At 59.1% G+C, this 18,766-nt stretch overlaps 2 protein-coding genes and 2 long non-coding RNA genes across 6 annotated transcripts in view; 3 read left to right on the forward strand and 1 right to left on the reverse strand.

Moving 5' to 3' along the window:
- The first annotated feature begins 435 nt into the window (after positions 1 to 435).
- GPR108 (G protein-coupled receptor 108) lies at positions 436 to 6,724 on the forward strand. Of its 3 annotated transcripts, none has more exons than XM_082734182.1 (18): positions 436 to 607; positions 1,204 to 1,323; positions 2,117 to 2,167; positions 2,336 to 2,418; positions 3,127 to 3,227; positions 3,355 to 3,416; positions 3,525 to 3,593; positions 3,700 to 3,804; positions 3,988 to 4,121; positions 4,225 to 4,300; positions 4,800 to 4,873; positions 4,957 to 5,074; positions 5,177 to 5,307; positions 5,396 to 5,439; positions 5,664 to 5,713; positions 5,875 to 5,958; positions 6,056 to 6,180; positions 6,376 to 6,724. In XM_082734182.1, exons 1-18 carry the CDS (start codon positions 488 to 490, stop codon positions 6,446 to 6,448), a joined length of 1,620 nt encoding a protein of 539 aa, XP_082590308.1. In that variant the 5' UTR covers positions 436 to 487; the 3' UTR covers positions 6,449 to 6,724. The 3 variants fall into 3 exon arrangements, 2 of the variants coding, with proteins under 2 accessions (XP_082590308.1, XP_082590309.1); XR_014312645.1 differs by having other exon boundaries at positions 445 to 607; positions 5,563 to 5,713; XM_082734183.1 differs by having other exon boundaries at positions 463 to 607; positions 3,355 to 3,447.
- Positions 6,725 to 8,566: 1,842 nt separating this feature from the next.
- Positions 8,567 to 10,455, forward strand: LOC309866440. The gene is made up of 3 exons (XR_014312660.1): positions 8,567 to 8,776; positions 9,492 to 10,085; positions 10,296 to 10,455. It is a non-coding gene; the product is annotated as an uncharacterized lncRNA (long non-coding RNA).
- LOC309866445 lies at positions 9,217 to 10,539 on the reverse strand. Its single transcript, XR_014312662.1, has 2 exons — positions 10,453 to 10,539; positions 9,217 to 10,026 (listed from the first exon to the last, which is right to left on the reverse strand). It is a non-coding gene; the product is annotated as an uncharacterized lncRNA (long non-coding RNA).
- A 1,572-nt stretch (positions 10,540 to 12,111) lies between these two features.
- C3 (complement C3) overlaps positions 12,112 to 18,766 on the forward strand; it is a 33,128-nt gene continuing 26,473 nt past the window's right edge. The window contains exons 1-15 of the mRNA XM_082744227.1: positions 12,112 to 12,348; positions 12,730 to 12,922; positions 13,254 to 13,416; positions 13,514 to 13,584; positions 15,149 to 15,243; positions 15,330 to 15,412; positions 15,508 to 15,598; positions 15,741 to 15,843; positions 15,927 to 16,053; positions 16,297 to 16,412; positions 16,507 to 16,677; positions 17,069 to 17,278; positions 17,401 to 17,607; positions 17,972 to 18,130; positions 18,420 to 18,549. Of these exons, the coding sequence (XP_082600353.1) occupies positions 12,278 to 12,348; positions 12,730 to 12,922; positions 13,254 to 13,416; positions 13,514 to 13,584; positions 15,149 to 15,243; positions 15,330 to 15,412; positions 15,508 to 15,598; positions 15,741 to 15,843; positions 15,927 to 16,053; positions 16,297 to 16,412; positions 16,507 to 16,677; positions 17,069 to 17,278; positions 17,401 to 17,607; positions 17,972 to 18,130; positions 18,420 to 18,549 (1,990 nt within the window). The 5' untranslated portion in view covers positions 12,112 to 12,277. The remainder of the gene's footprint in view (positions 12,349 to 12,729; positions 12,923 to 13,253; positions 13,417 to 13,513; positions 13,585 to 15,148; positions 15,244 to 15,329; positions 15,413 to 15,507; positions 15,599 to 15,740; positions 15,844 to 15,926; positions 16,054 to 16,296; positions 16,413 to 16,506; positions 16,678 to 17,068; positions 17,279 to 17,400; positions 17,608 to 17,971; positions 18,131 to 18,419; positions 18,550 to 18,766) is intronic.

Genomic DNA, 18,766 nt, shown 5'->3' on the forward strand with positions numbered 1-18,766 from the left:
CAAAAGCCTGGGCTCTGGCTGGGAGCCACATCCCCAGAGTGAAAAGAGGAAGTCCGCCCTTGGGGATATTGGGAAATGTAGTTTATTGAATGCCCAGTAGCCCTCTCTGGTCTCACTGCATTCTGGGTAATGTAGTCCTGGACCGATCTTCAGTTGGGCGTGGGTGAAGGAATTCCGCTTCAAGGGCGGGATATCAGATCCATTAGAATTGGTTAGTTGGACTGTTTGTCAAATTACATCAGCACAACCTTTCTAGTGATTGGTGATAGCGGAGGCGGGATTAAGCGGTATCCGCAGCCTATTCGGAGCTGGTGACGTCCATTTGGTGTCGTACGGGGGGGTGGTGCAGACTTTCGAGGAAACGGTCGCTGACTGGCTGGGAGGGCCTGACATGTTAGAGGGTCGGCCCCCATCGTGCGGCGATTGGCTCACCTTTTGGAGGGTGGGTGCGTCAGAGGCGGTGTCAGGGGAGGTGGTGGCTCCAGAGATGGCAGTGAGCGAGAGGAGGGGTCTCGCCCGCCGGAGCCCCGCGGAGTGGGGGCAGCCGCTACTGCTGCTCTTGCTCTTGGGCGGCTGCTCTGGGCGCATCCACCGGCTGGCGCTGACGGTGAGTCCCGCCGCGCGGCGGACTGGGGCGGGGGGCGCAGTTTTGCTCCTAAGAAGCCCCTGGTTTGGAGTGGTCTCGTCCTACCTCCCCCTCTGCTTACGCGCGATGGAGCGGCCCGCCGCCCCCCCGCTTCCCGGCCCCGAGTGGTCTCGTCCGAGGAGTCCCCCTTAGTCCTCGCGTGGAGTTGCCTGGCCGACCACGCTCGGGTTGTGCCCGGCCCACTGAGGGTGGGACTTCACCTCCTGGGACCACCCCTCGCCCCCGTTAGTCTCCTAAATTCTTGGGATCGCTCTGGGGGCGCTGGGATTTCTAGAATGGGTTCCTCCGGGCACTCACTGGGTTCTTGGAATCTACGAACTGTCGGGGCTCCTAACCCCAAGATGAATAACCTTGCTCTCGTGGCGGGGTGGGGGGGGGGGTGCTCCCCTCCCCCCCTCCCGTGCGGAGACCTCCAGGTGCCCCAGGCTTTCTCTTCCTGGACTCGGAACAGCGGCTGGAGGAGCTGGGGCTACCCCGTTCCTATCTCGCGCCAGCGCCGTGGGGCTGGGTTGGTGGGAAGGAGTCTGAGCTGCCTGTGCCTCCTTGGTGTCCGGCAGGGGGAGAAGCGAGCAGACATCCCGCTGAACAGCTTCGGCTTCTACGCCAATGGCTCCCTGGAGGTGGACCTGAGCCTCTTGCGGCTGGGCCTCCAGGAGACAGAAGAGAAGGACCCGCTGGTGAGGGGCTTTGAGGAGTTTGCTGGAGGAGGGCGAGGGGCGCACGTTTCCCACCCGCACCTGCAGCCCCCAGTTCGTAGCTCCGCCTCTCATCCATGGGCTCTTGGACAAGGGCTCTGGCCTCTCGGAACCTCCGTTCCCTCATCTGTAACGTGGGAATAATAAAATCGCGGGCAGTGTGTGCTGGGCCGTGAGCTGCGGTTGGTGGAGGAGGGCACACCAAAGCCCAAGACAGCCCCAGCTCCTGCAGTCAGAATGAGTAGCTAGCATTTCTTTAATGCCACTGAGTACCAGGTACCGGGCGGAGCAGTTTCCATGGGTCTGTTCTCTCGCAGCCGCCTCTCAGGGATGCTGTGAAAACGTTAAGCCTAGAGGTATGTGGCTTGCTCAAAGTCACAGTGCCCGGATGCAAGCAAGTCCACGTGTGCTGGATTCCACAGCTCCAGGCAGGAAAGCCATCCACATTTTTATCTGTTTATTTGTTTATTCCATCAACATTTTAACTGCGTGAAAACAGGGTGGGCAGGGGCCAGAGACTCCCCCCCCCCCCACTGCAACCCCGACTCCCAGGGAAGTGACATTGAAGCTGAGTGGCACCAGTTAGGAATTAAAAGAAGAGTATGAGGGCCCAGGGTCAGGACAGGCTTTGGAATTCCAAGAGTGAATGTGGGACCTAGCACACAGGACGGGTTCGGTCAATCCGAGGTCAGGTTTCTCTTGCTATGAAAAGAGGTGGTTTGGCGAGGTCCCTGTGCATTCCCTCATTTCTTCAACTTTTCTTTCCACCTGGCAGGTGGGGTTCAGTCTGACTCGGGTTCGATCTGGCAGTGTTCGATCCTACTCAGTGAGTGGAGGAGGAGTGGGGGGGAGGAGGGAGGAGGACACGCCCCCCTTCTTGCCCAGGGAGGGGAGCAAGAAGTGACCCTCCCTTGCAAGGGAGATGGGGAGGGGGCAGGGTGGGGCCGGACTAGTGGGAGGCAGTAACCAAGACACCCTCCTACCCACTCCCCAGACCCGGAACCCCCATGACTGTCCTCTCCAGAAAAACAGCAGCAACCTGCTAGTTCTCTTCCTCATCAACACCAAGGATCTGCGGTGAGCTGACGGGCCAGAGGCTCCGTCATTTGTCTTTTCTGGGATCTGATACTCACATACGCTACCAGGTGGAATGGGAAGCCTGCTGGGAAGAGCCTCACGCACTTAGGAGGAAAACCACTTGCTTTTTCATTTTGCCTTCCAGCCTTGTGATTGTGGGAAGGAGGGAGCGGGGGAAGGGGGCAGCCCGGGGAGGAGACACAGAGTCGGGGTCTCAGGGCAGAGATCGGACACGGAGCAGCGTTGGGAGAACTGATAGCCGCCGTTCCTACTTGTCGAATGCTTCCTAGGTGGCAGGGAGCGTCCTGCAAACTTTACAGGGGGTGACTCATTGACCCTTTACACCGATGTCATCCCCGTTCTAAAGGAGGAAACTGAGGCCCAAGAACCAGAGTCTAGCAATACGGCGTGGCCTGTCTTGTAGATGCGTATTCATGTGAAGTAGCGCGCTTAAGTGGGAATGAGTAAGTCAGTGTCACAGGAAGTGACAGTCGCCGGTGCAGGCAGGGCCCAGAGGGGGCAGCCATCTTAATCGCTGGTGGCCAGGGGCTGGAACTGTATGATCACTGACTCAGCCTGACACCGGCTGTCCTCAGAAAGGAGATCCCGAGGGCCCCAGGGGCCACGGAGTCCCTCTGCACACGTGTGTGCATGACCCAGGCCTTCAGCCTCCTGGCCTCACCTCTGAGGCCCCCACGCTCACCCCAGGGTACAGGTGCGGAAGTATGGGGAGCAGAAGAAGCTGTTCATCTCTCCTGGGCTCCTCCCCGAAGTGCCCTCCGAACCAGTCACCCCCAAAGTGGACAGCGGTGAGTCAGGCTGGCCGTGTGAGCAGGGACAGTGGACGGCCGGGGCTGTGCGCCTGCCCCCGCCTCCCCGTTATTCTGCTGTCCTTCTGTCCATGCGTCTCTGAACTCATTTATTTGCCCCCTATAGGGACCACCGCTGCGCCTGACAAGGCCAAGTCAAAACCCACAGTGTCTCAGGGGGACCAGCAGGTTCGGAGACGCCAGGGCAGGAGGGAGGAAGGTCTGTTCCTTTTCCGGGGGTGGCCTAGGGAGACCCAGGCCATGGGGCCAACTGCTGCTGGCCCTCTGTCCCCTTAGGGCCTCAGTGGGAAGGACAAGGAACTGGTCCTGGGTCTTGGGCATCTCAACAATTCCTACAACTTCAGTGTGAGTGTCTGTGTGCGTCCGAGGCCCCACCTCCCCCCGGAGTGGGGAACCCCCAGGCTGAGCCCCCACCTCCCCTCATCTTCCCCTCTCTGCCCCCACCACCCAGTTCCACGTGGTCATCGGCTCTCGGGCCGAGGAAGGCCAGTACAACCTCAACTTCCACAACTGCTACAACTCAAAGCCGGGCCGGGAGCAGCCCTTCGACATCACGGTGAGCAGAGGCGGGCCGGCCACACCACATCCTCCCCGGGGCTGTGCTGGGGCCGGAGAGCCCGTGGGCCCACCTGGGAGGCGGGAAGACTGAGGCACGGAGAGGGGGGATGGAGAGTGTGAGGGCGAGACGCACCGTCGCGGCGCATGAAATCCCCGCCGCCCACCCCTGCCCACTCCCCAGGTCATGATCCGGGAGAAGAACCCCGAGGGCTTCCTGTCAGCGGCGGAAATCCCCCTCTTCAAGCTGTACCTGGTCATGTCTGCCTTCTTCCTGGCCGCTGGCATCTTCTGGGTGTCCGTCCTCTGCAAGAACCCGTAATGCCCTGGCCCCTGGGGTGGTCCCTCCCCTCCCCTCATCCCTGCCCCTGACCAATGCCCCCCACCCCCTTCTGTCCCTGACCCCCCCCCCCCCCGCCAGGTACAACGTCTTCAAGATCCACTGGCTTATGGCAGCCCTAGCTTTCACCAAGAGCGTCTCCCTTCTCTTCCACAGTGTGAGCGCCTTGGGCTGGGAGTGAAAGGGGGTGGGCTGGGGTCTCTGGGTCCAGGAAGAAGCCCGTGGAGCCCTTTATCCCAATCTCTGCAGACCCTGGGCTTGGGAGTTCACGTGTCCCAAATGTCCCCATGGCTAGCCATTTTTGTCCCTGTGGCCACCAACTGTCCACCTAGCTCAGCTGTCTGCCTGTCCTGTCCATCCGTGATCGTCTGTCCTTACGTCTAACTGCCTGCTGGCCTGGCTCCAACTCTCCCCCTGATGGACGGTCTCACTGTCCATCCAGCTGTGACTTCCCCCCCCACTTTGTCACAGCCACGACCGCCCGTGTCTGGGTCCACCCGCCATCCCGATCACAACTGTCGGTTCTGTCACCTTTGTGGCCCTGGTGCCCCCAGTGACTGTCTGTGTTCCTAACCCACCGCCATCCTCCCATCCTCCGCCGCCCGCCCCCATGTCCATCTGTCTGTCTGACTGTCCGTCCGTCCATCCGCCTCCAGATCAACTACTACTTCATCAACAGCCAGGGCCACCCCATTGAAGGCCTCGCTGTCATGCACTACATCACGCACCTGTGAGTGCCCTTCTCCGTGGCAGGTGGGGGGGGTGGGCTGGGGGGCGGGCACCACCCCCCTCACGGCACACACACCTTCCCAGGCTAAAGGGCGCCCTCCTCTTCATCACCATCGCCTTGATCGGCTCTGGCTGGGCCTTTGTCAAGTACGTCCTGTCAGACAAGGAGAAGAAGATCTTTGGGATCGTGATTCCACTGCAGGTGCCGCTGGGGCCCTGGGGCGGGCGGGCACACACGCTCTCTTGGGGCACAGCCACCCACCTACCCCGCACTGCCCCCTGGCCACCTCTCCCCGCCCTGCAGGTCCTGGCCAACGTGGCCTACATCGTCATCGAGTCCCGTGAGGAGGGTGCCAGTGACTACATGCTCTGGAAGGAGATCCTCTTCCTGGTGGATCTCATTTGCTGTGGTGCCATCCTCTTCCCTGTGGTCTGGTGAGGCTCCTGCCCCCACCCCCACGCCCCCTGCAGACGTGGTCGGAGGCAGCGCTGACAGCCATCCGTGTCCCCCGTCCCCTTCCAGGTCCATCCGCCATCTCCAGGACGCGTCTGGCACAGATGGCAAGGGTGAGGCCCGGGTCCCCGGACTGCTGTGCCCTCGGCCCCTGTCCCGCTTCCAGGCCCCTCTTTCTGATCTCTGGATGTCCCTTCCCTCCCCACCGGCCGCCCCTGCTTCGTGTCCTCTGAAAGGCCTCCCCTCCAGACTTCCTGCCCCTTGGATACTCCCCCAAACGGCCCTCCTGCATTCCTCTCCCCTCCCCTCCCCTCGCCCGCCCGCGCACACCCGGCAGTGGCAGTGAACCTGGCCAAGCTGAAGCTGTTTCGCCATTACTACATCATGGTACGAGCCCTCTTCTCACTGAAGCAAGTATTTGGGGGTGTTTTGTCTTTGTTTTTTTGCGGGGGGGGTGTATACAACCAGCCGCTGGGGTGCCCACTCCAGCCCCTCTGCCTGCCACTCCGAGCCCACCTCCGGCCTCTGCCCGACCCCCTGTCCCACAGGTCATCTGCTACGTGTACTTCACGCGGGTCATCGCCATCCTGCTGCAGGTGGCCGTGCCGTTCCAGTGGCAGTGGCTGTACCAGGTGAAGACCAAGACCCCAGGTGGGGTGGGCAGGTGGGCCAGACAGTGGCTGGGGGTGGGGGGCTATGCCCGACACTGCCATGCCCCTTGCCCCCCAGCTCTTGGTGGAGGGGTCCACCCTGGCCTTCTTCGTGCTCACCGGCTACAAGTTCCAGCCGGCAGGCGACAACCCGTACCTGCAGCTGCCCCAGGAGGACGAGGAGGACATGCAGATGGAGCAGATGTGAGCCGAGGGGGCGGGGGCGGGGGCACCTCTGGAGGCAGAGTGGGTGGGGCTCCGGGACTGCACGGGTGGGGGGCGTGGGGGGAGGAGGGGGGAGGTGGGCAAACTGCTCTGGGCGTGGACGTGATGAGCCCTGGGTGAGTGGCGCCTGGTGCCCCTCAACTGCCAGACCCCCTCCCTGCTGTTTGCCTTTAGAATGACTGATTCTGGGTTCCGGGAAGGCCTATCCAAAGTCAACAAGACAGCCGGCGGCCGGGAGCTTCTGTGATCAGCCCCCAGTGTCTGGACCGGTCCTCCCTCCCTCACCTCCCGCCTCCGCCCTCCGCACACATTCCTCACCCTCCAGCCCCGCTCCCAAGGCACGTGCGGTGGGGGAGAAGGGCGGCGCGGTGGGCACCCTGCTCTCCGGGACCGGAGGCCCAGGAGCCCATTCCGAAGAGAGCTCCCTTGTCTCCTCCCCGCCCCCACCCCGGGGCAGCCCTGTCCCTGCCCCAGAGCCACCCACCGCTCACAACTGTGCAATAATGACCGATCTGTTTTGCTACCCTGGTTCCTTGCCTTTCTGGGTGTTGAGGCCTAACACAGGCTGTGCGTACAATTTAGAAACCCGTGTTCCTTGCGGAGGGAGGGTTGCAGCCTCCTGGTGTTGAGGACAGAGCAGTGGACACGACCCGCTCAAGGGGCTTACAGTCTGGGGTGGGGGGCCGGTCAGGGAGAGGGCTGAGTCACTGGACAGTTTCATCACAGGGCCTTGACCTAGCCTGGGAAGTCAGGGACAGGTGACTGGAGCAGTAGGGGACGGGCAGCAGGCCCAGGCGAGGGGACAGCACCCGCAGAGGCTGGCGGGCGGGAAAACGTGGTGGGCAGACCCACAAGAGCTCGCAGCGGAGACTGGACATGTAATGACTGCTTTATGCCACACCCTCGTCCAAGGCTTCTGTGGACCCTCATTCCTATCAAAAAGCCTGTGAGACACAGAGAGGCTAAGTCACTTGCACAGGGCCACACAGCAGATAAGTTGGGAGACTCGGGACTCAAAACAGCAACAGTCTGATGTCGGACTGATGTCGTAGCTGTGCTTTCCCACCAGCGGCACTGCCCCCTTACATCTGGACTCCCTGCACCCAAACCTTTTGAACTTGCCCCCTTTGTTGTGTGATCCTAGATAAGTGGTTTCACCTGTTTCCCAGCCTGTGAAAGGGGTGGGGGGCGGTCCCACGAGGTCACCGAGTATGGCCCAGGATAATGCTGGGAGTGACTCAGCACAGCCTAGCTTTTTGTGAACTGCAGCGGGCTTTGAGGAATGACCTCTGATTGGGGACGGACCTGAACGTGTGCGCGACACACACACACACACACACACACACACACACACACACACACGGGCAGCTCTGGAGATGGGGCTCTCCCCTTCCTGTTCCAGCACACCCTTCAGCTGGAGTGCCCAGAGCCCCTTTTGGAACTCTGGGAGGTACTTCTTTGGGGAGGGGGGCACAGGCGGGGGACAACGGGTAGAGAATTGGGCTGGGGTCAAGGCTTCCTGCAAACGGAAGCAAGCTTAACGGGCACAGGTGAATAAATAGCCCTGCCAGACAGGGAAGTGGGGAGGCATTGCAGACTGAGGAAGTTACGTGGAGGCAGAGGAGCCCAGAATAGCCTGGCAGTCCCACTGCAGGGCTGGCTGGAGCTGGGAAGGGGCAGGGGGAGGGGGGAGAAGCTGGCAGAAGCCCCAGGACGCAGACGCGGTTGGACTTCTAACCGGTGCCTGCAGAAGCTGAGGAAAAGTTCAATGCAGGGAAGGACATGGCCGTACAGGATCGAGGTTTTACTCCCCGCGAGTGCGGGGCTGGGCAGGGTTGTGGCTCCCCAAAGATGTCCGCGTCCAGTCCGTGGAACCTGCCAATGTCATAGTTTGTGACAAAAGGCACTTTGCAGCGGTGATTCAGTGAAAGACCCTGAGATGGGAGGTGATCCTGGATTGCCCAGTGTCAGCACAAGGATCCTTGCAAGAGGTCCATCCGAGACGGAGGGGGACAAGAAAACTCGCCCGGAGGAGTGTGCTGTGGGGCTGGAGGGACGGAGGGGCCACAAGCCTCGAGTGGAGTGGCCTCTAGAAGCGGAAAAGGCTGGGAGAGGATTCCTCCCCTGGAGCCTCCCGAAGGAAATGAACACAGGCCTGCCTATACCTTGAATGCAGACATCTGCCCCCACCCCCAGACCTGTAAGATAGTAAAGGGGTTATTTTCAGCCACCAAGTTTATGGTCATTTGTTACAGCAGCGGTCAGAAGCTCATACAGTTTAGGAACATGAACTCTGGACCCCAGCTCTTGCCAGCTGGGGGATATTGTGCAAGTGGTCAAAGCCCTCCGTTTCTTGGTCTGCAAAACAGGCAGAATAAACAAGGTTGGTGGGATAAGGCGCTGCGTCTGGGTCTCACGGAGCCTTTCGCCTCGTTCCTGCGTATTGCTGTTTTCGACATCACGATGCCGTAGGATTGCGAATCTGGGTTTTTAGAAAAGAAAAGGTTCCCAGTTGCTGTAGAGCATGTGGTGTGGAAGCAATGAGCCTGCAGCAGGGAGACCGCGGACCACAGGGGTAAGAGAGGGGACAGACTGGGACAGGGAATGCAGGGGCCAGGGAGGAAGGGGAGACCTTGGCTTGGGGACCTGGCGGGGCTGTCCCAGAAGTAAGGCACGAAGCAGGAGGAGCAGGTGTTGGAAAAATAAGCACACAGTCCAGGTGTGCGGGACACCAGGCTGAGCATTCTGTCTGCTGATGCCACCAGCTTGTCACCCCAAGACTCAGAGAGAAGTTCCATGGTTGTGATGGTCCAGTTTACAGATTAGGAACTGGGGCTGGGAGGTCAAAAGCCTCTGGCCCTGTATCCTCCAAGGCGGGGGCGGGGGTGGGGGTGGGGGGGCACGGCTAGAGGGGGCCGTGGTGCCCAGGCCTCTGCTGACTGCGAGTGAGGGGGTGCAGGGGGTGGGGGCGGGGGAAAAGGAGTCAAGGGGCAGAGGAGACTCAACCAGGCCAAGTTTACTTTCAAGTTAATGAGTAATAAGTAGTGAGAAGGGGAAGCTCGGGTTGCACGGTGAGCGGAGGGAAATTCTCAGAAAGCAGTGTAGCAAAGACTCCATTCTGGAAGTGGGGGGCCAGGAGTGGGCCCTACAGTGCCTCTGAAGGGTCAGAGGTGAGGGGTGGGGGGAGGCGGGGACGTAACCGCACTCCAGCAGGTGTGGGGGGGGAGCACCTCCCCCCACCCAGAATTCATGGCCACTTCCTTCCCCTTCTTCTCTCCTTGCCCTTCCAGCTAGGGTGGCCTGACGTGACCCAGGACACCCAGCTCCGTCTGCACTGTGCGGATAAACAGCAAATGCTCTGTTGGTCCCAGAAACCAACCGCACCCAGCTCAGGCAGCCTGGTTCTCCCTCCCTCCCTCCGTGGAATGCTGGGCAGGGTGCACCAGCCGACCAGAAGTCCCATCCCGAAGCCTCCTCCTCTGTCTCCCCTGCTGCCTTATCTTGCCTGTCATCCTCCTGCACTTCTGGGCAGAAGTGCCCACCCCAGGAAGAAGCCTCAAAGAATTCTTTCCTAACAAACGCTGTTCTGCATTTGCCTTCATCGCTCTGGTCACTTCCTAGCGATCGGGGACAGGACCCTTCCCAGACTTCCACCACCATGGGCATAAAGTGTATAAGCCCAGGGCTCTGAAGCATCTTAGCACCTCTCCTTGTCAAAACAGCAGGAGCTATCATCCATCCGATCCAGTCCTTCGGCAGGATTAACGGAGACTCAGGGAAAGAAGGAACCAGGCCTGGAAGGGAGGCAGAGGCCAGCAGCAACACCTGCCCAAGACGGTCAAAGAGCGCCAATGTTTAAGGCTGTGATTAATCGAGGAACTAGGGTCGGGTTGGGGTAGAGCAAGGGCATAGAGGGAGGGATGGGGGGTTGGGAGATCCTAGCAGGTTCCCCTTCCTGTGTCAGAAGTCTGTTCTCGACTCTGGACAGTAAGCAGGCATCGCCCTCTCCCTGCTTCTTCCAAAGAAAGGGTGTTGCAATCAAAACAGACAGGGGCCAAGTTTGTTCTGTTTCTGCGCGCCTCCCCCGACTCCAGGCGTGCCAGCAGAGCCAGGAAAGGAGCGTGGTTTACAGGAAGTCCGCACCGAGCTCCCCTTTAACCCCTTCCTTTGGACTCTGGAAACCAGCCCTTCAGAGATGGGGACCCTCCACACCAGTTGCCAACTGCACCCCGGACTTCACAAACCCCTTACCCCGGACGCACAGGCTTGCTGGGAATACCAACAGATGCACATCAAAATGACGCCCAGGCAAAAAATGCAAAGCTTTGCCAACAGGTCGTCATGGCGAGGCAGTGGGGAAATCAGCAATTTCCTGCAGGGTCAGCAAGAATGTAAATCAATACAGTCATGGAGGGAAATACAGAAATATCTGGCGAGATTATTCGCGTACATGAGTCCCCTTTGATGCAGGGTTACGTGCTTTCATGGCAAGAGCGACCCCGCGTAGTGAGCGCCATCGATAACCTCACTTTACCTGGGGAAACTGAGGCTCGGGGTGGCTATTCGTCAGGTGGCCAAAGTTTACCACTACTAGAAAGGGTGGCAGGCTCAACATTACTCACTGGAGAAAACTCGGCTCGGCTCGTAACCATGCAACTCGGTCCGCGGGAAAGGCGGGTTCCTTTCGCACACGTGCGGTGATTGCCTCAAAGAACAGGAGGCTCTCTTGGCACTGATATTAAACAATCTCTAAGGGACATTGTTTGTGAAAAAGCAAGGTGTGACCCAGGCAGGGAGACCCGGAAGTACAGGACGCAGAGAACACTGATCACTTGTTTTCAAAACTCCCCAACGCTTACCAATGCGTAAGGTGCCTCTGGAAGGAACCAGAAGTTCAACCGTACTGTGATATTTGAGACCTGGAAGTTGGCCAACAGGAAAAGGAGGAAAGTGACCTTTGCCCTGTACACCACCTTGCATCTCTTATCCGTTGAACCATTTGAGGATATCAGGTATTCATACCAAAAAACTAAATATAATTCATAATAATAGTAATAATGACAGATTAAGAGAATGTTGATGTAAGACCAAAAAAGCTAGCAATGGAGACTTTGCTCAATGATGACTTAAAAAAAAAAAGATTTTATTTATTTATTTGAAAGACAAAGATTACAAATGGGCAGGGAGGCAGGGGGGGGTGGGGGGGAACAGGCTCTCCGCCCAGCAGAGAACCCCATGTGGGGCTTGATCCCAGGACCCTGAGATCATGACCTGAGCTGAAGGCAGAGGTTTAACCCACTGAGCCACCCAAGTGCCCCAATGATGACTTTTTAAATCATCATAGTCATTCAGGCCATGTCTGTCACCTGACAAGGGTAGGTGATGAGAGTTCCAGGCTCCCCTTGCCCTAAAAAGCATGCTCCCTTGCATAGCAAACTTCTACACATACTGCAAAGCCCAGCTGACATATCCTCTCCTCTCAGAAACCTTCCCTGACCTTCCAAGCACCAGGGTTCTTCTCCACTGGGAAGAAGAGTGGGGCACAGAGTGTCTGGGCTGGACTCTGTCCCCCACCCCCCCAGCCTTATCCAAGCATGGAGGAAGGGCTTTCGCTACCAGCGTAGAGATGGACTGGTAGGAAGGGTTTGGTTAATAAATGCATGGCCAGAAGTGGACTGGGGATCGGGCCCCGATATCTGGGGTGGGGGACTCTCTGGTCCTCGGTATTCCTCTACTACTACGTACGTACAATGAGAGTAGTTTCACCAGCTGTCCTTGACCCTGAGGGAGGCCATGGCAAAGGGAAGGTGTGTTTGTGCTGTAGGAGGACATGCCCTTGGGTTAGTTACCCCAGGACACACCGGCCCCAGGGACTGAAAAGCTTAGGAAGCGGTATTGAGAAATCTGGGGCAGCCCCAGGGAGGGGGAGGCCACGGGAGCTGTGGGCTGGGCTACGGCGGGGGTGGGGGAAGGCAGGAGCCGGATAAAAGGCCCCCTCTCACCGCCTCTGCTCATTCCCTCCCAAGCCTCTCCCTCCATCCGTCAGTCCCTCTGTCCCTCCTCGTCCCTGGGCACCATGGGGCCTGCCTTGGGCCCCAGTCTGCTGCTGCTGCTGACCAGCTTCCCCCTGGTGCTGGGGGATCCCCTGTGAGTAGTCACAACCCCTCCCCAAACGTGGTCCCTTCTGAAGTTGGGAGTGGGTGTTTGTGGGGTCAGGTCTCAGGAGAATTCGGGGAAAGAGGGGTCAGTGGGTTTGGGCTGTTGATGAATTCAGGTTTCCTATGAGCTCGAGTTCAAGAGCTGGGTGTTTGTGGGATTCAGGGTTGTAATGGGGGGTGTGCCTTTCTCGAACCAGGAGTCTGCGGGTTTAGGGCACATGTGCTGTGGTGTTCAGTGATTCTGTCGCAGTCGTGATTCAGAGGCCTCGAGATCTGACTGCGTAGACCTTGGGAGTTTCACGATGTGTGGGTGAGGCTTGGGATGCCAGGTCTTTAGAATCGCATCCGCTGCCTGCGCCCACTCTGGTAGGTTCTCCGTGATCACCCCCAACATCCTGCGGCTGGGGAGCAAAGAGACGGTGCTTCTGGAGGCTCACGACTGGAAAGAGAAAATTGCAGTCACGGTCACAGTCCACGACTTCCCGGCCAAGAAGCAAGTGCTGTTCAACGAGAAAACCGAGCTGAACAGCGCCAATGACTACCTGAGCGCGGTCACCATCACGGTGGGTGCACAGGCTGATGTCCACCCCCTTCCCTTTTTTGAGCCCTTCCTACTTTGGAGCCCACTCCTGAGACTCCTCCTTCAATGAGCCCCTCCTATCCTGAGCCCCCTGTCTGGGTCCCCCTTCTCTGACCCCTATGGCCTCTCTAGCCCATGCTCCCTCTCCGAGTGGCCCTCCTCTCCCAGCCTGGGCACACCAGGGAGAGCAGGAGGGCTGCGCAGGGGCTATTGGTGGGTGGGGCAGCTGTGGGTCCCACCAAAGGCCTGGAGGCTGGATGTGGGTCAGGGGCCCAGAAGGAGAGCCCTAATGTCCCTCTCTGGTCCACCCCTAGATCCCCAACAACAAGGATTTAATATCAGAGAAGGGAAAGAGTTTTGTGACTGTCCAGGCGGCCTTTGGGGCCACCGTGGTGGAAAAGGTGGTGCTGGTCAGCCCTCAGAGCGGGTATCTCTTCATCCAGACAGACAAGACCATCTACACCCCCGGCTCCACGGGTAATGGGAGGGGCAGCGGCGGGAGAGGGCGGGGCCCGGGCTGTGGGCAGGGGCAGGGCCTCACCCAGCGCCCCCTCTCTCTAACACCCCCTCCCAGTCCACTATCGGATCTTCACCGTGGACAACAACCTGCTGCCGGTGGGTCGGAGTGTTATCATCGACATCCAGGTACGAGCCAGCCAGGGTCCCACAGACGCCCCGAGAAAAAACTCAAGGAGAGACCAAGAGAGAGACTCCAGAAAAGGCACACCTGACGAGACCTAAAGACCGAGAAATGCGTTAGAGGCACAAACACTGGAGATGGGGCAGAGATCCAGGGATACCACGTGGATTCTGGCTCCAGATAAACCCCGGGTCGCTGAACCCCTTCCTGGGCCTCAGTCTTCTCATCAGAAGATTGGGGTGACACGGATAAAACCTATGTAGCTCATTCCGCCTCCTGCAGCCAGAGGGCGCCCGCGAGCATCCAACTCAGGTCCCGCCCTCCTCTACCCAGAGCCCTCCAGGTGTTCCCACCTCCCTGGGGTAAAACTGTAAGGCCTCCTGCGGTCCTCAAGGCCCTGCGCGACCTGCCCTGTCCCCTTCCTGTCTCTTCCCCTTACTCACTCGGCTTCAGCCACATGGGCCTCCTTGCTGTATCTCCAACTGCCATGCAGGACCTGCCTCAGGTCCTTTGCACAGGCTGTTCCCCTGTACCCAGAAAACCCTCTTCCTCCAAATACCCACACTGCTTGCCCCTCGCGTCCTTCAAGTCTTTGCTCAAATGTCACCAATGTCCCAGTTTTACAGAGAAGCCTCCTTGAGCATCCTGTAAAGTTGCAACCTCCCTCCCCCTCAACCTACACACACTTGACTCTTCTCCCTTATTGTCATCTCCTCTCGGCATCCTAGCAATTGGATTTATTCATTTGCTAATTGCCCCCCCCAACCTCCACGGAACCTAAATTCCACACGGGAAGGGATTTTTTTTTTTTTTTAATCTGTTCATTCAGGACCTTATCTCCTGAACCCAGCACAGTGCTTGGCATATAACTTAATAAAATTTACAGGGAGAAATCATGCAAAGGGAACAGGGACCAGGTTCTGACAGCCATGAGCTGATTTGGGGAGTCAGTGGAATTTGTGGGAACCGGTGAACACACACTTCTAAGGGCACAGCCTCGGCCCAGTCCCAGTCCCAGTCACCCCAAACCAACAGGAATCCATTCTCCACAATTATGCCCATCTCCAGGAGGAGCCAGAGAGCCAGCTGCCCACAGGATGTCTCCTGACATTTAATTATTGGCAACAAATGAAATAACGTGGACTTGGTCGAACCACGTGGAATTGCTATCCGTGTGGGTCAAAGAGTCAAACGCAGGCAATTCTTTGTGGCCCAGATTCCTGCAGGAAGGAGGTGATAAGTGCTGGTTATTGTTAGTCTTCAGACAGACCCTGATGACTGTGAACTCCTGCTTACCTTAACCACGTCCCAAGCCAATGAAGTAGGGGCTCTATTTATCTCCTTTTTCTCCGTGGGCACATTGAGCACAGAGAAGTTAAGTAACTTGCCCAAGGTCACACAGCTCACCAATGACAGCGTGGGGATTTGAACCCAGGCTGACTGACCCAAGTCCATGTTCAAAAGCAGGAGGCATGACACACAGAGAGTGGTCAGACACAGAGAGGGAGAGGAGAGCCCCTGAGGGCTAAGCCTGATCTCTGAAGAGACACACCCTCCCTGTCTCCGCAGACCCCAGACGGTGTTCCCATCAAGCGGGACTTCTTGTCTTCTCTAAACCAGGCTGGCATCTTGTCAAAGTCTTGGAACATCCCGGAGTTGGTCAAGTATGTCAGGCAGTCCTGGAGGGGGTTCCCTTTCCCAAGGGAGGGCGTGGGGGCCTGTGGGGCTCAGCGCCCTGTCTTCCCCACAGCATGGGGCAGTGGAAGATCCAGGTCCACTACGAAGACGCCCCGCAGCAAGTCTTCTCTACTGAGTTCGAGGTGAAGGAATACGGTAAGAGGAGGAGGGTGTCTGGGTGGGGGGGTCCCCGCAGCGCCAGACCCCAGGCCCCCAGCGCTGGTGCCCTACTGGTATGTCTCTTCCCCCAGTGCTGCCCAGTTTTGAGGTTCACCTGGAGCCTGAAGAGAAATTCTACTATATCGATAACGAAAATGGCGTGACGGTCACCATCACAGCCAGGTGAGGGTCTGGGAATGAGGCCAGGGGGAGGGATAGGTGAGGTGAGAACCAAGTGAGGGTGCAGGGGCGCTGCAGGAGGAGCGAGTAGGCGCTGAGCATGCCTTTCAGGAGAGGAGCATCTGAGACTCTCTTGCCTCTTCAGGTTCTTGTACGGGAAGAATGTGGATGGAGTAGCCTTCGTCATCTTTGGGGTCCAGGACGGTGACCACAGGATTTCTCTGGCCCAGTCCCTCAGTCGCATTAAGGTGCTCTGCTCCTCCTCGCCGTCTCCGCTCTGAACATCCAGCCTCGCCCCTCCCCCTCTCTGAGACTCCTCTCCCCTCCCCAGATCAACGATGGCACTGGGGAGGCCAAGCTGAGCCGAAATGTCCTCATAAACGGGGTGGAACCCTCCCGACAAGAAGCCTTGGTGGGGATGTCCTTGTACATTTCGGTCACTGTTGTCTTGGACTCAGGTGAGACCTGGTCTGAGGGCAGAGGCCCGGCTGAGGGGGGAGGCCCCGTTGGAGGGCAGAGGCCCGGAATGAGGGGGGAATCCAGTCTGAAAGAGGAGGCCCAGTCTGAGGAGGGAAACCCAGAATGAAGGTGGGATTCGGTCTGAGAAGGAGGCCTGGTCTGAGGTGGGAGGCCCGGTAGGAAGGCGGGGTCCAGTCTGGAGGGGTGGCCCAGGAGCCTGCCCTCATGGCTGGCCCCCTCAGGCAGCGACATGGTGGAGGCGGAGTACAGCGGGCTCCCCATCGTGACCTCCCCCTACCAGATCCACTTCACCAAGACACCCAAGTTCTTCAAACCATCCATGCCCTTTGACTTCATGGTGAGACCCAGGGTGGACCTGTAACCCCCAACCCGGCTCCTGGCACTGGCCCGACCTCTGGGTCCACTTGTGTGCCCTCCACCTGCCCCCACAGGTGTTCGTGACAAACCCTGATGGCTCCCCAGCCCACGGCATCCCCGTGGAGATCAAGAGTCCCCATAAAGATCAAGAGTCCAAAGACCAAGACCTGACCTCGACACGGAATGATGGTGTGGCCATGCTGACCATGAACACACCCAAGAGCAAAGAGCCCCTGACCATCACTGTGAGTCCTCGCCCGCCTGGGGCCCCATTGCAAAGAGCCGGGCACAGAGGGTCCCTGCCCTCTGCCCCCAGCCATCCGGACACCGGCAGAGGGGGGCCCTTTTATTTGCACAAGGGAATCATGCCATTCCTTTAAGGATATTTGCACTCACACCGAGATGTGTTCATTCTCATAGAGGGGTCCTTCTGGCTGCTCAGCTATCTTGGAAGGATCACTGTGATTATATTCAACCCACCTAGATCATCTAAAACAAGCTCCCATCCTCTGATCCTTTATTTAATTCCGTTGGCAAAGTCCCTCTTGCCACAGAAAGTACCAGATTTGCAGGTCCCAGGACTTAGGGCATGGACATCTTTGGGAGGCCAGTATTCACCCTTCTTTCCTTGCCCAGGTACGCACGAAGAAGGAGGGTATCCCAGAGTTTCGACAGGCCACCAGGCAAATGAAAGTGCAGCCCTACAACGCCATGGGCAACTTCAAAAACTACCTGCATCTCTCTGTGCCTCGCTCGGAGCTCAAGGCTGGGGAGACTCTCACTGTCAATTTCTACCTGCGAGTGGACCCCAGCCAGGAGCAGTCCATCACCTACTACACCTACCTGGTCTGTGGCTTGCTAGGATCCCAGGCACCCCCCTCCCCGCCGCTCCTCCAGAACCCCCAATCCCAGGTCGCCCCCTCCGCCCCCCCACCTTGCTGATCTTTATACCGACCTGCCCCTCCCAGATCATGAACAAAGGGAAGATTTTGACTGTGGGCCGCCAGAAGCGGACACCTGGCCAGGACCCGGTCGTCATGTCTCTGAAAATCACTCCGCAATTCATTCCTTCCTTCCGCCTGGTGGCTTATTACACAGTCACCAGCAGCGACGGCAAGAGGGAGGTGGTGGCCGACTCCGTGTGGGTGGACGTCAAGGACTCCTGTATGGGCACCGTAAGCTTCCCAAGGCTCCCCCTTCACCCATCTTGGGACCCCCCCCCCCCCCACGTGCCGGTGCTTCCTCGGCATCCACCTCTCTCCAGCCTTCCCAGCAGGCTCTCCACCAGGGTCAGAGCCTTCTCTGCCTGTGACCTTGCCCAGCCCCTCCTCCCCCGCAACCCCTGCTCCCAGGGCACTGCTCTGTTCCAGCCCCAGGGCCTCTCTTGCTCCCACACTCTCTCTCCTGGCCTTCAGCCTTGGGTCCCTCTGGCTCCCCCTTCCTCCCCTTCCTCTCCTGCCAACTGCTGCCCCCGGGACTGACCGAGAAGACGCCGGGCAGCGCTGACCCCTCTCTCCTGCCCCTCCTGCTCCCCCGCAGCTGGTGGTGAAAGGTGTTAGGAAGGGCGAAAGGCCGTATCTGCCTGGACAGCAGATGATGCTGCAGATCGAGGGTGACCCGGGGGCCCGAGTGGGGCTCGTGGCGGTGGACAAGGGGGTGTTCGTGTTGAACAAGAAGAACAAGCTGACTCAGAGCAAGGTGCGCCCCTCCCCCCACCCCCCAGCCCCCGATGGTTGGGTAGAAGGCAGCAGAGGCAAAGGGGTGGCCTGGGGCTGAGGTGGCATTTGCGCGGAGCGGAGCGCACGGGAAGCGCTGTCAGGCCTGCGCTGGAAGGAGCGGACACGGCGGGCGCAGTGGGAGTGCGGTTGGGTCCACGCTCGGGGTGCTCGTGGCTCTGAGAGGGGTCTGGGGGGAGAACCAAGGGAAGGGCGGGCGCGTGGGCCCCGGGGGCTGGAGGCCCGCACGTGACCGCTTCCGGCCCCCGCAGATCTGGAACGTGGTGGAGAAGGCGGACATCGGCTGCACGGCGGGCAGCGGGCAGGACTACGCCGGGGTCTTCTCGGACGCGGGGCTGGCCCTCAAGACCAACAAAGGGCTGCAGACGGCCCAGAGGACCTGTGAGCGCCAGGGAGGGGGCGGCGCCTCTGCCCTCAGGCTGAGAGCACTGGAGGGCTGGGTGCTGGGGTGGGGGGCCCGGGTTCCAGTCCTGCCTCGGCCACCACCTAGCCAGTCCCGGCTTTCCGAGCCTCGGTTTCCTCCTCTGTCGCCTGGGAGCAACAGCTCCCCTCCCCCGTGGCTACTGAGAGGGCCTGTCTGAGGGAGGAGCGCCTGGAG

The sequence above is a fragment of the Mustela nivalis genome (genome assembly GCF_964662115.1).
Source record: "Mustela nivalis genome assembly, chromosome: 1".
Classification (NCBI taxonomy): domain Eukaryota; kingdom Metazoa; phylum Chordata; class Mammalia; order Carnivora; family Mustelidae; genus Mustela; species Mustela nivalis.

Excerpts from the sequence above, each read along its gene's own strand:
- GPR108 (XM_082734182.1), top strand. The coding sequence starts at position 488 with ATGGCAGTGAGCGAGAGGAGGGGTCTCGCCCGCCGGAGCCCCGCGGAG. Across the intron at positions 4,122-4,224 it reads TCCGTCCTCTGCAAGAACCC|GTACAACGTCTTCAAGATCC; the intron begins GTAATGCCCTGG and ends CCCCCCCGCCAG. Across the intron at positions 5,075-5,176 it reads GGATCGTGATTCCACTGCAG|GTCCTGGCCAACGTGGCCTA; the intron begins GTGCCGCTGGGG and ends CCCGCCCTGCAG.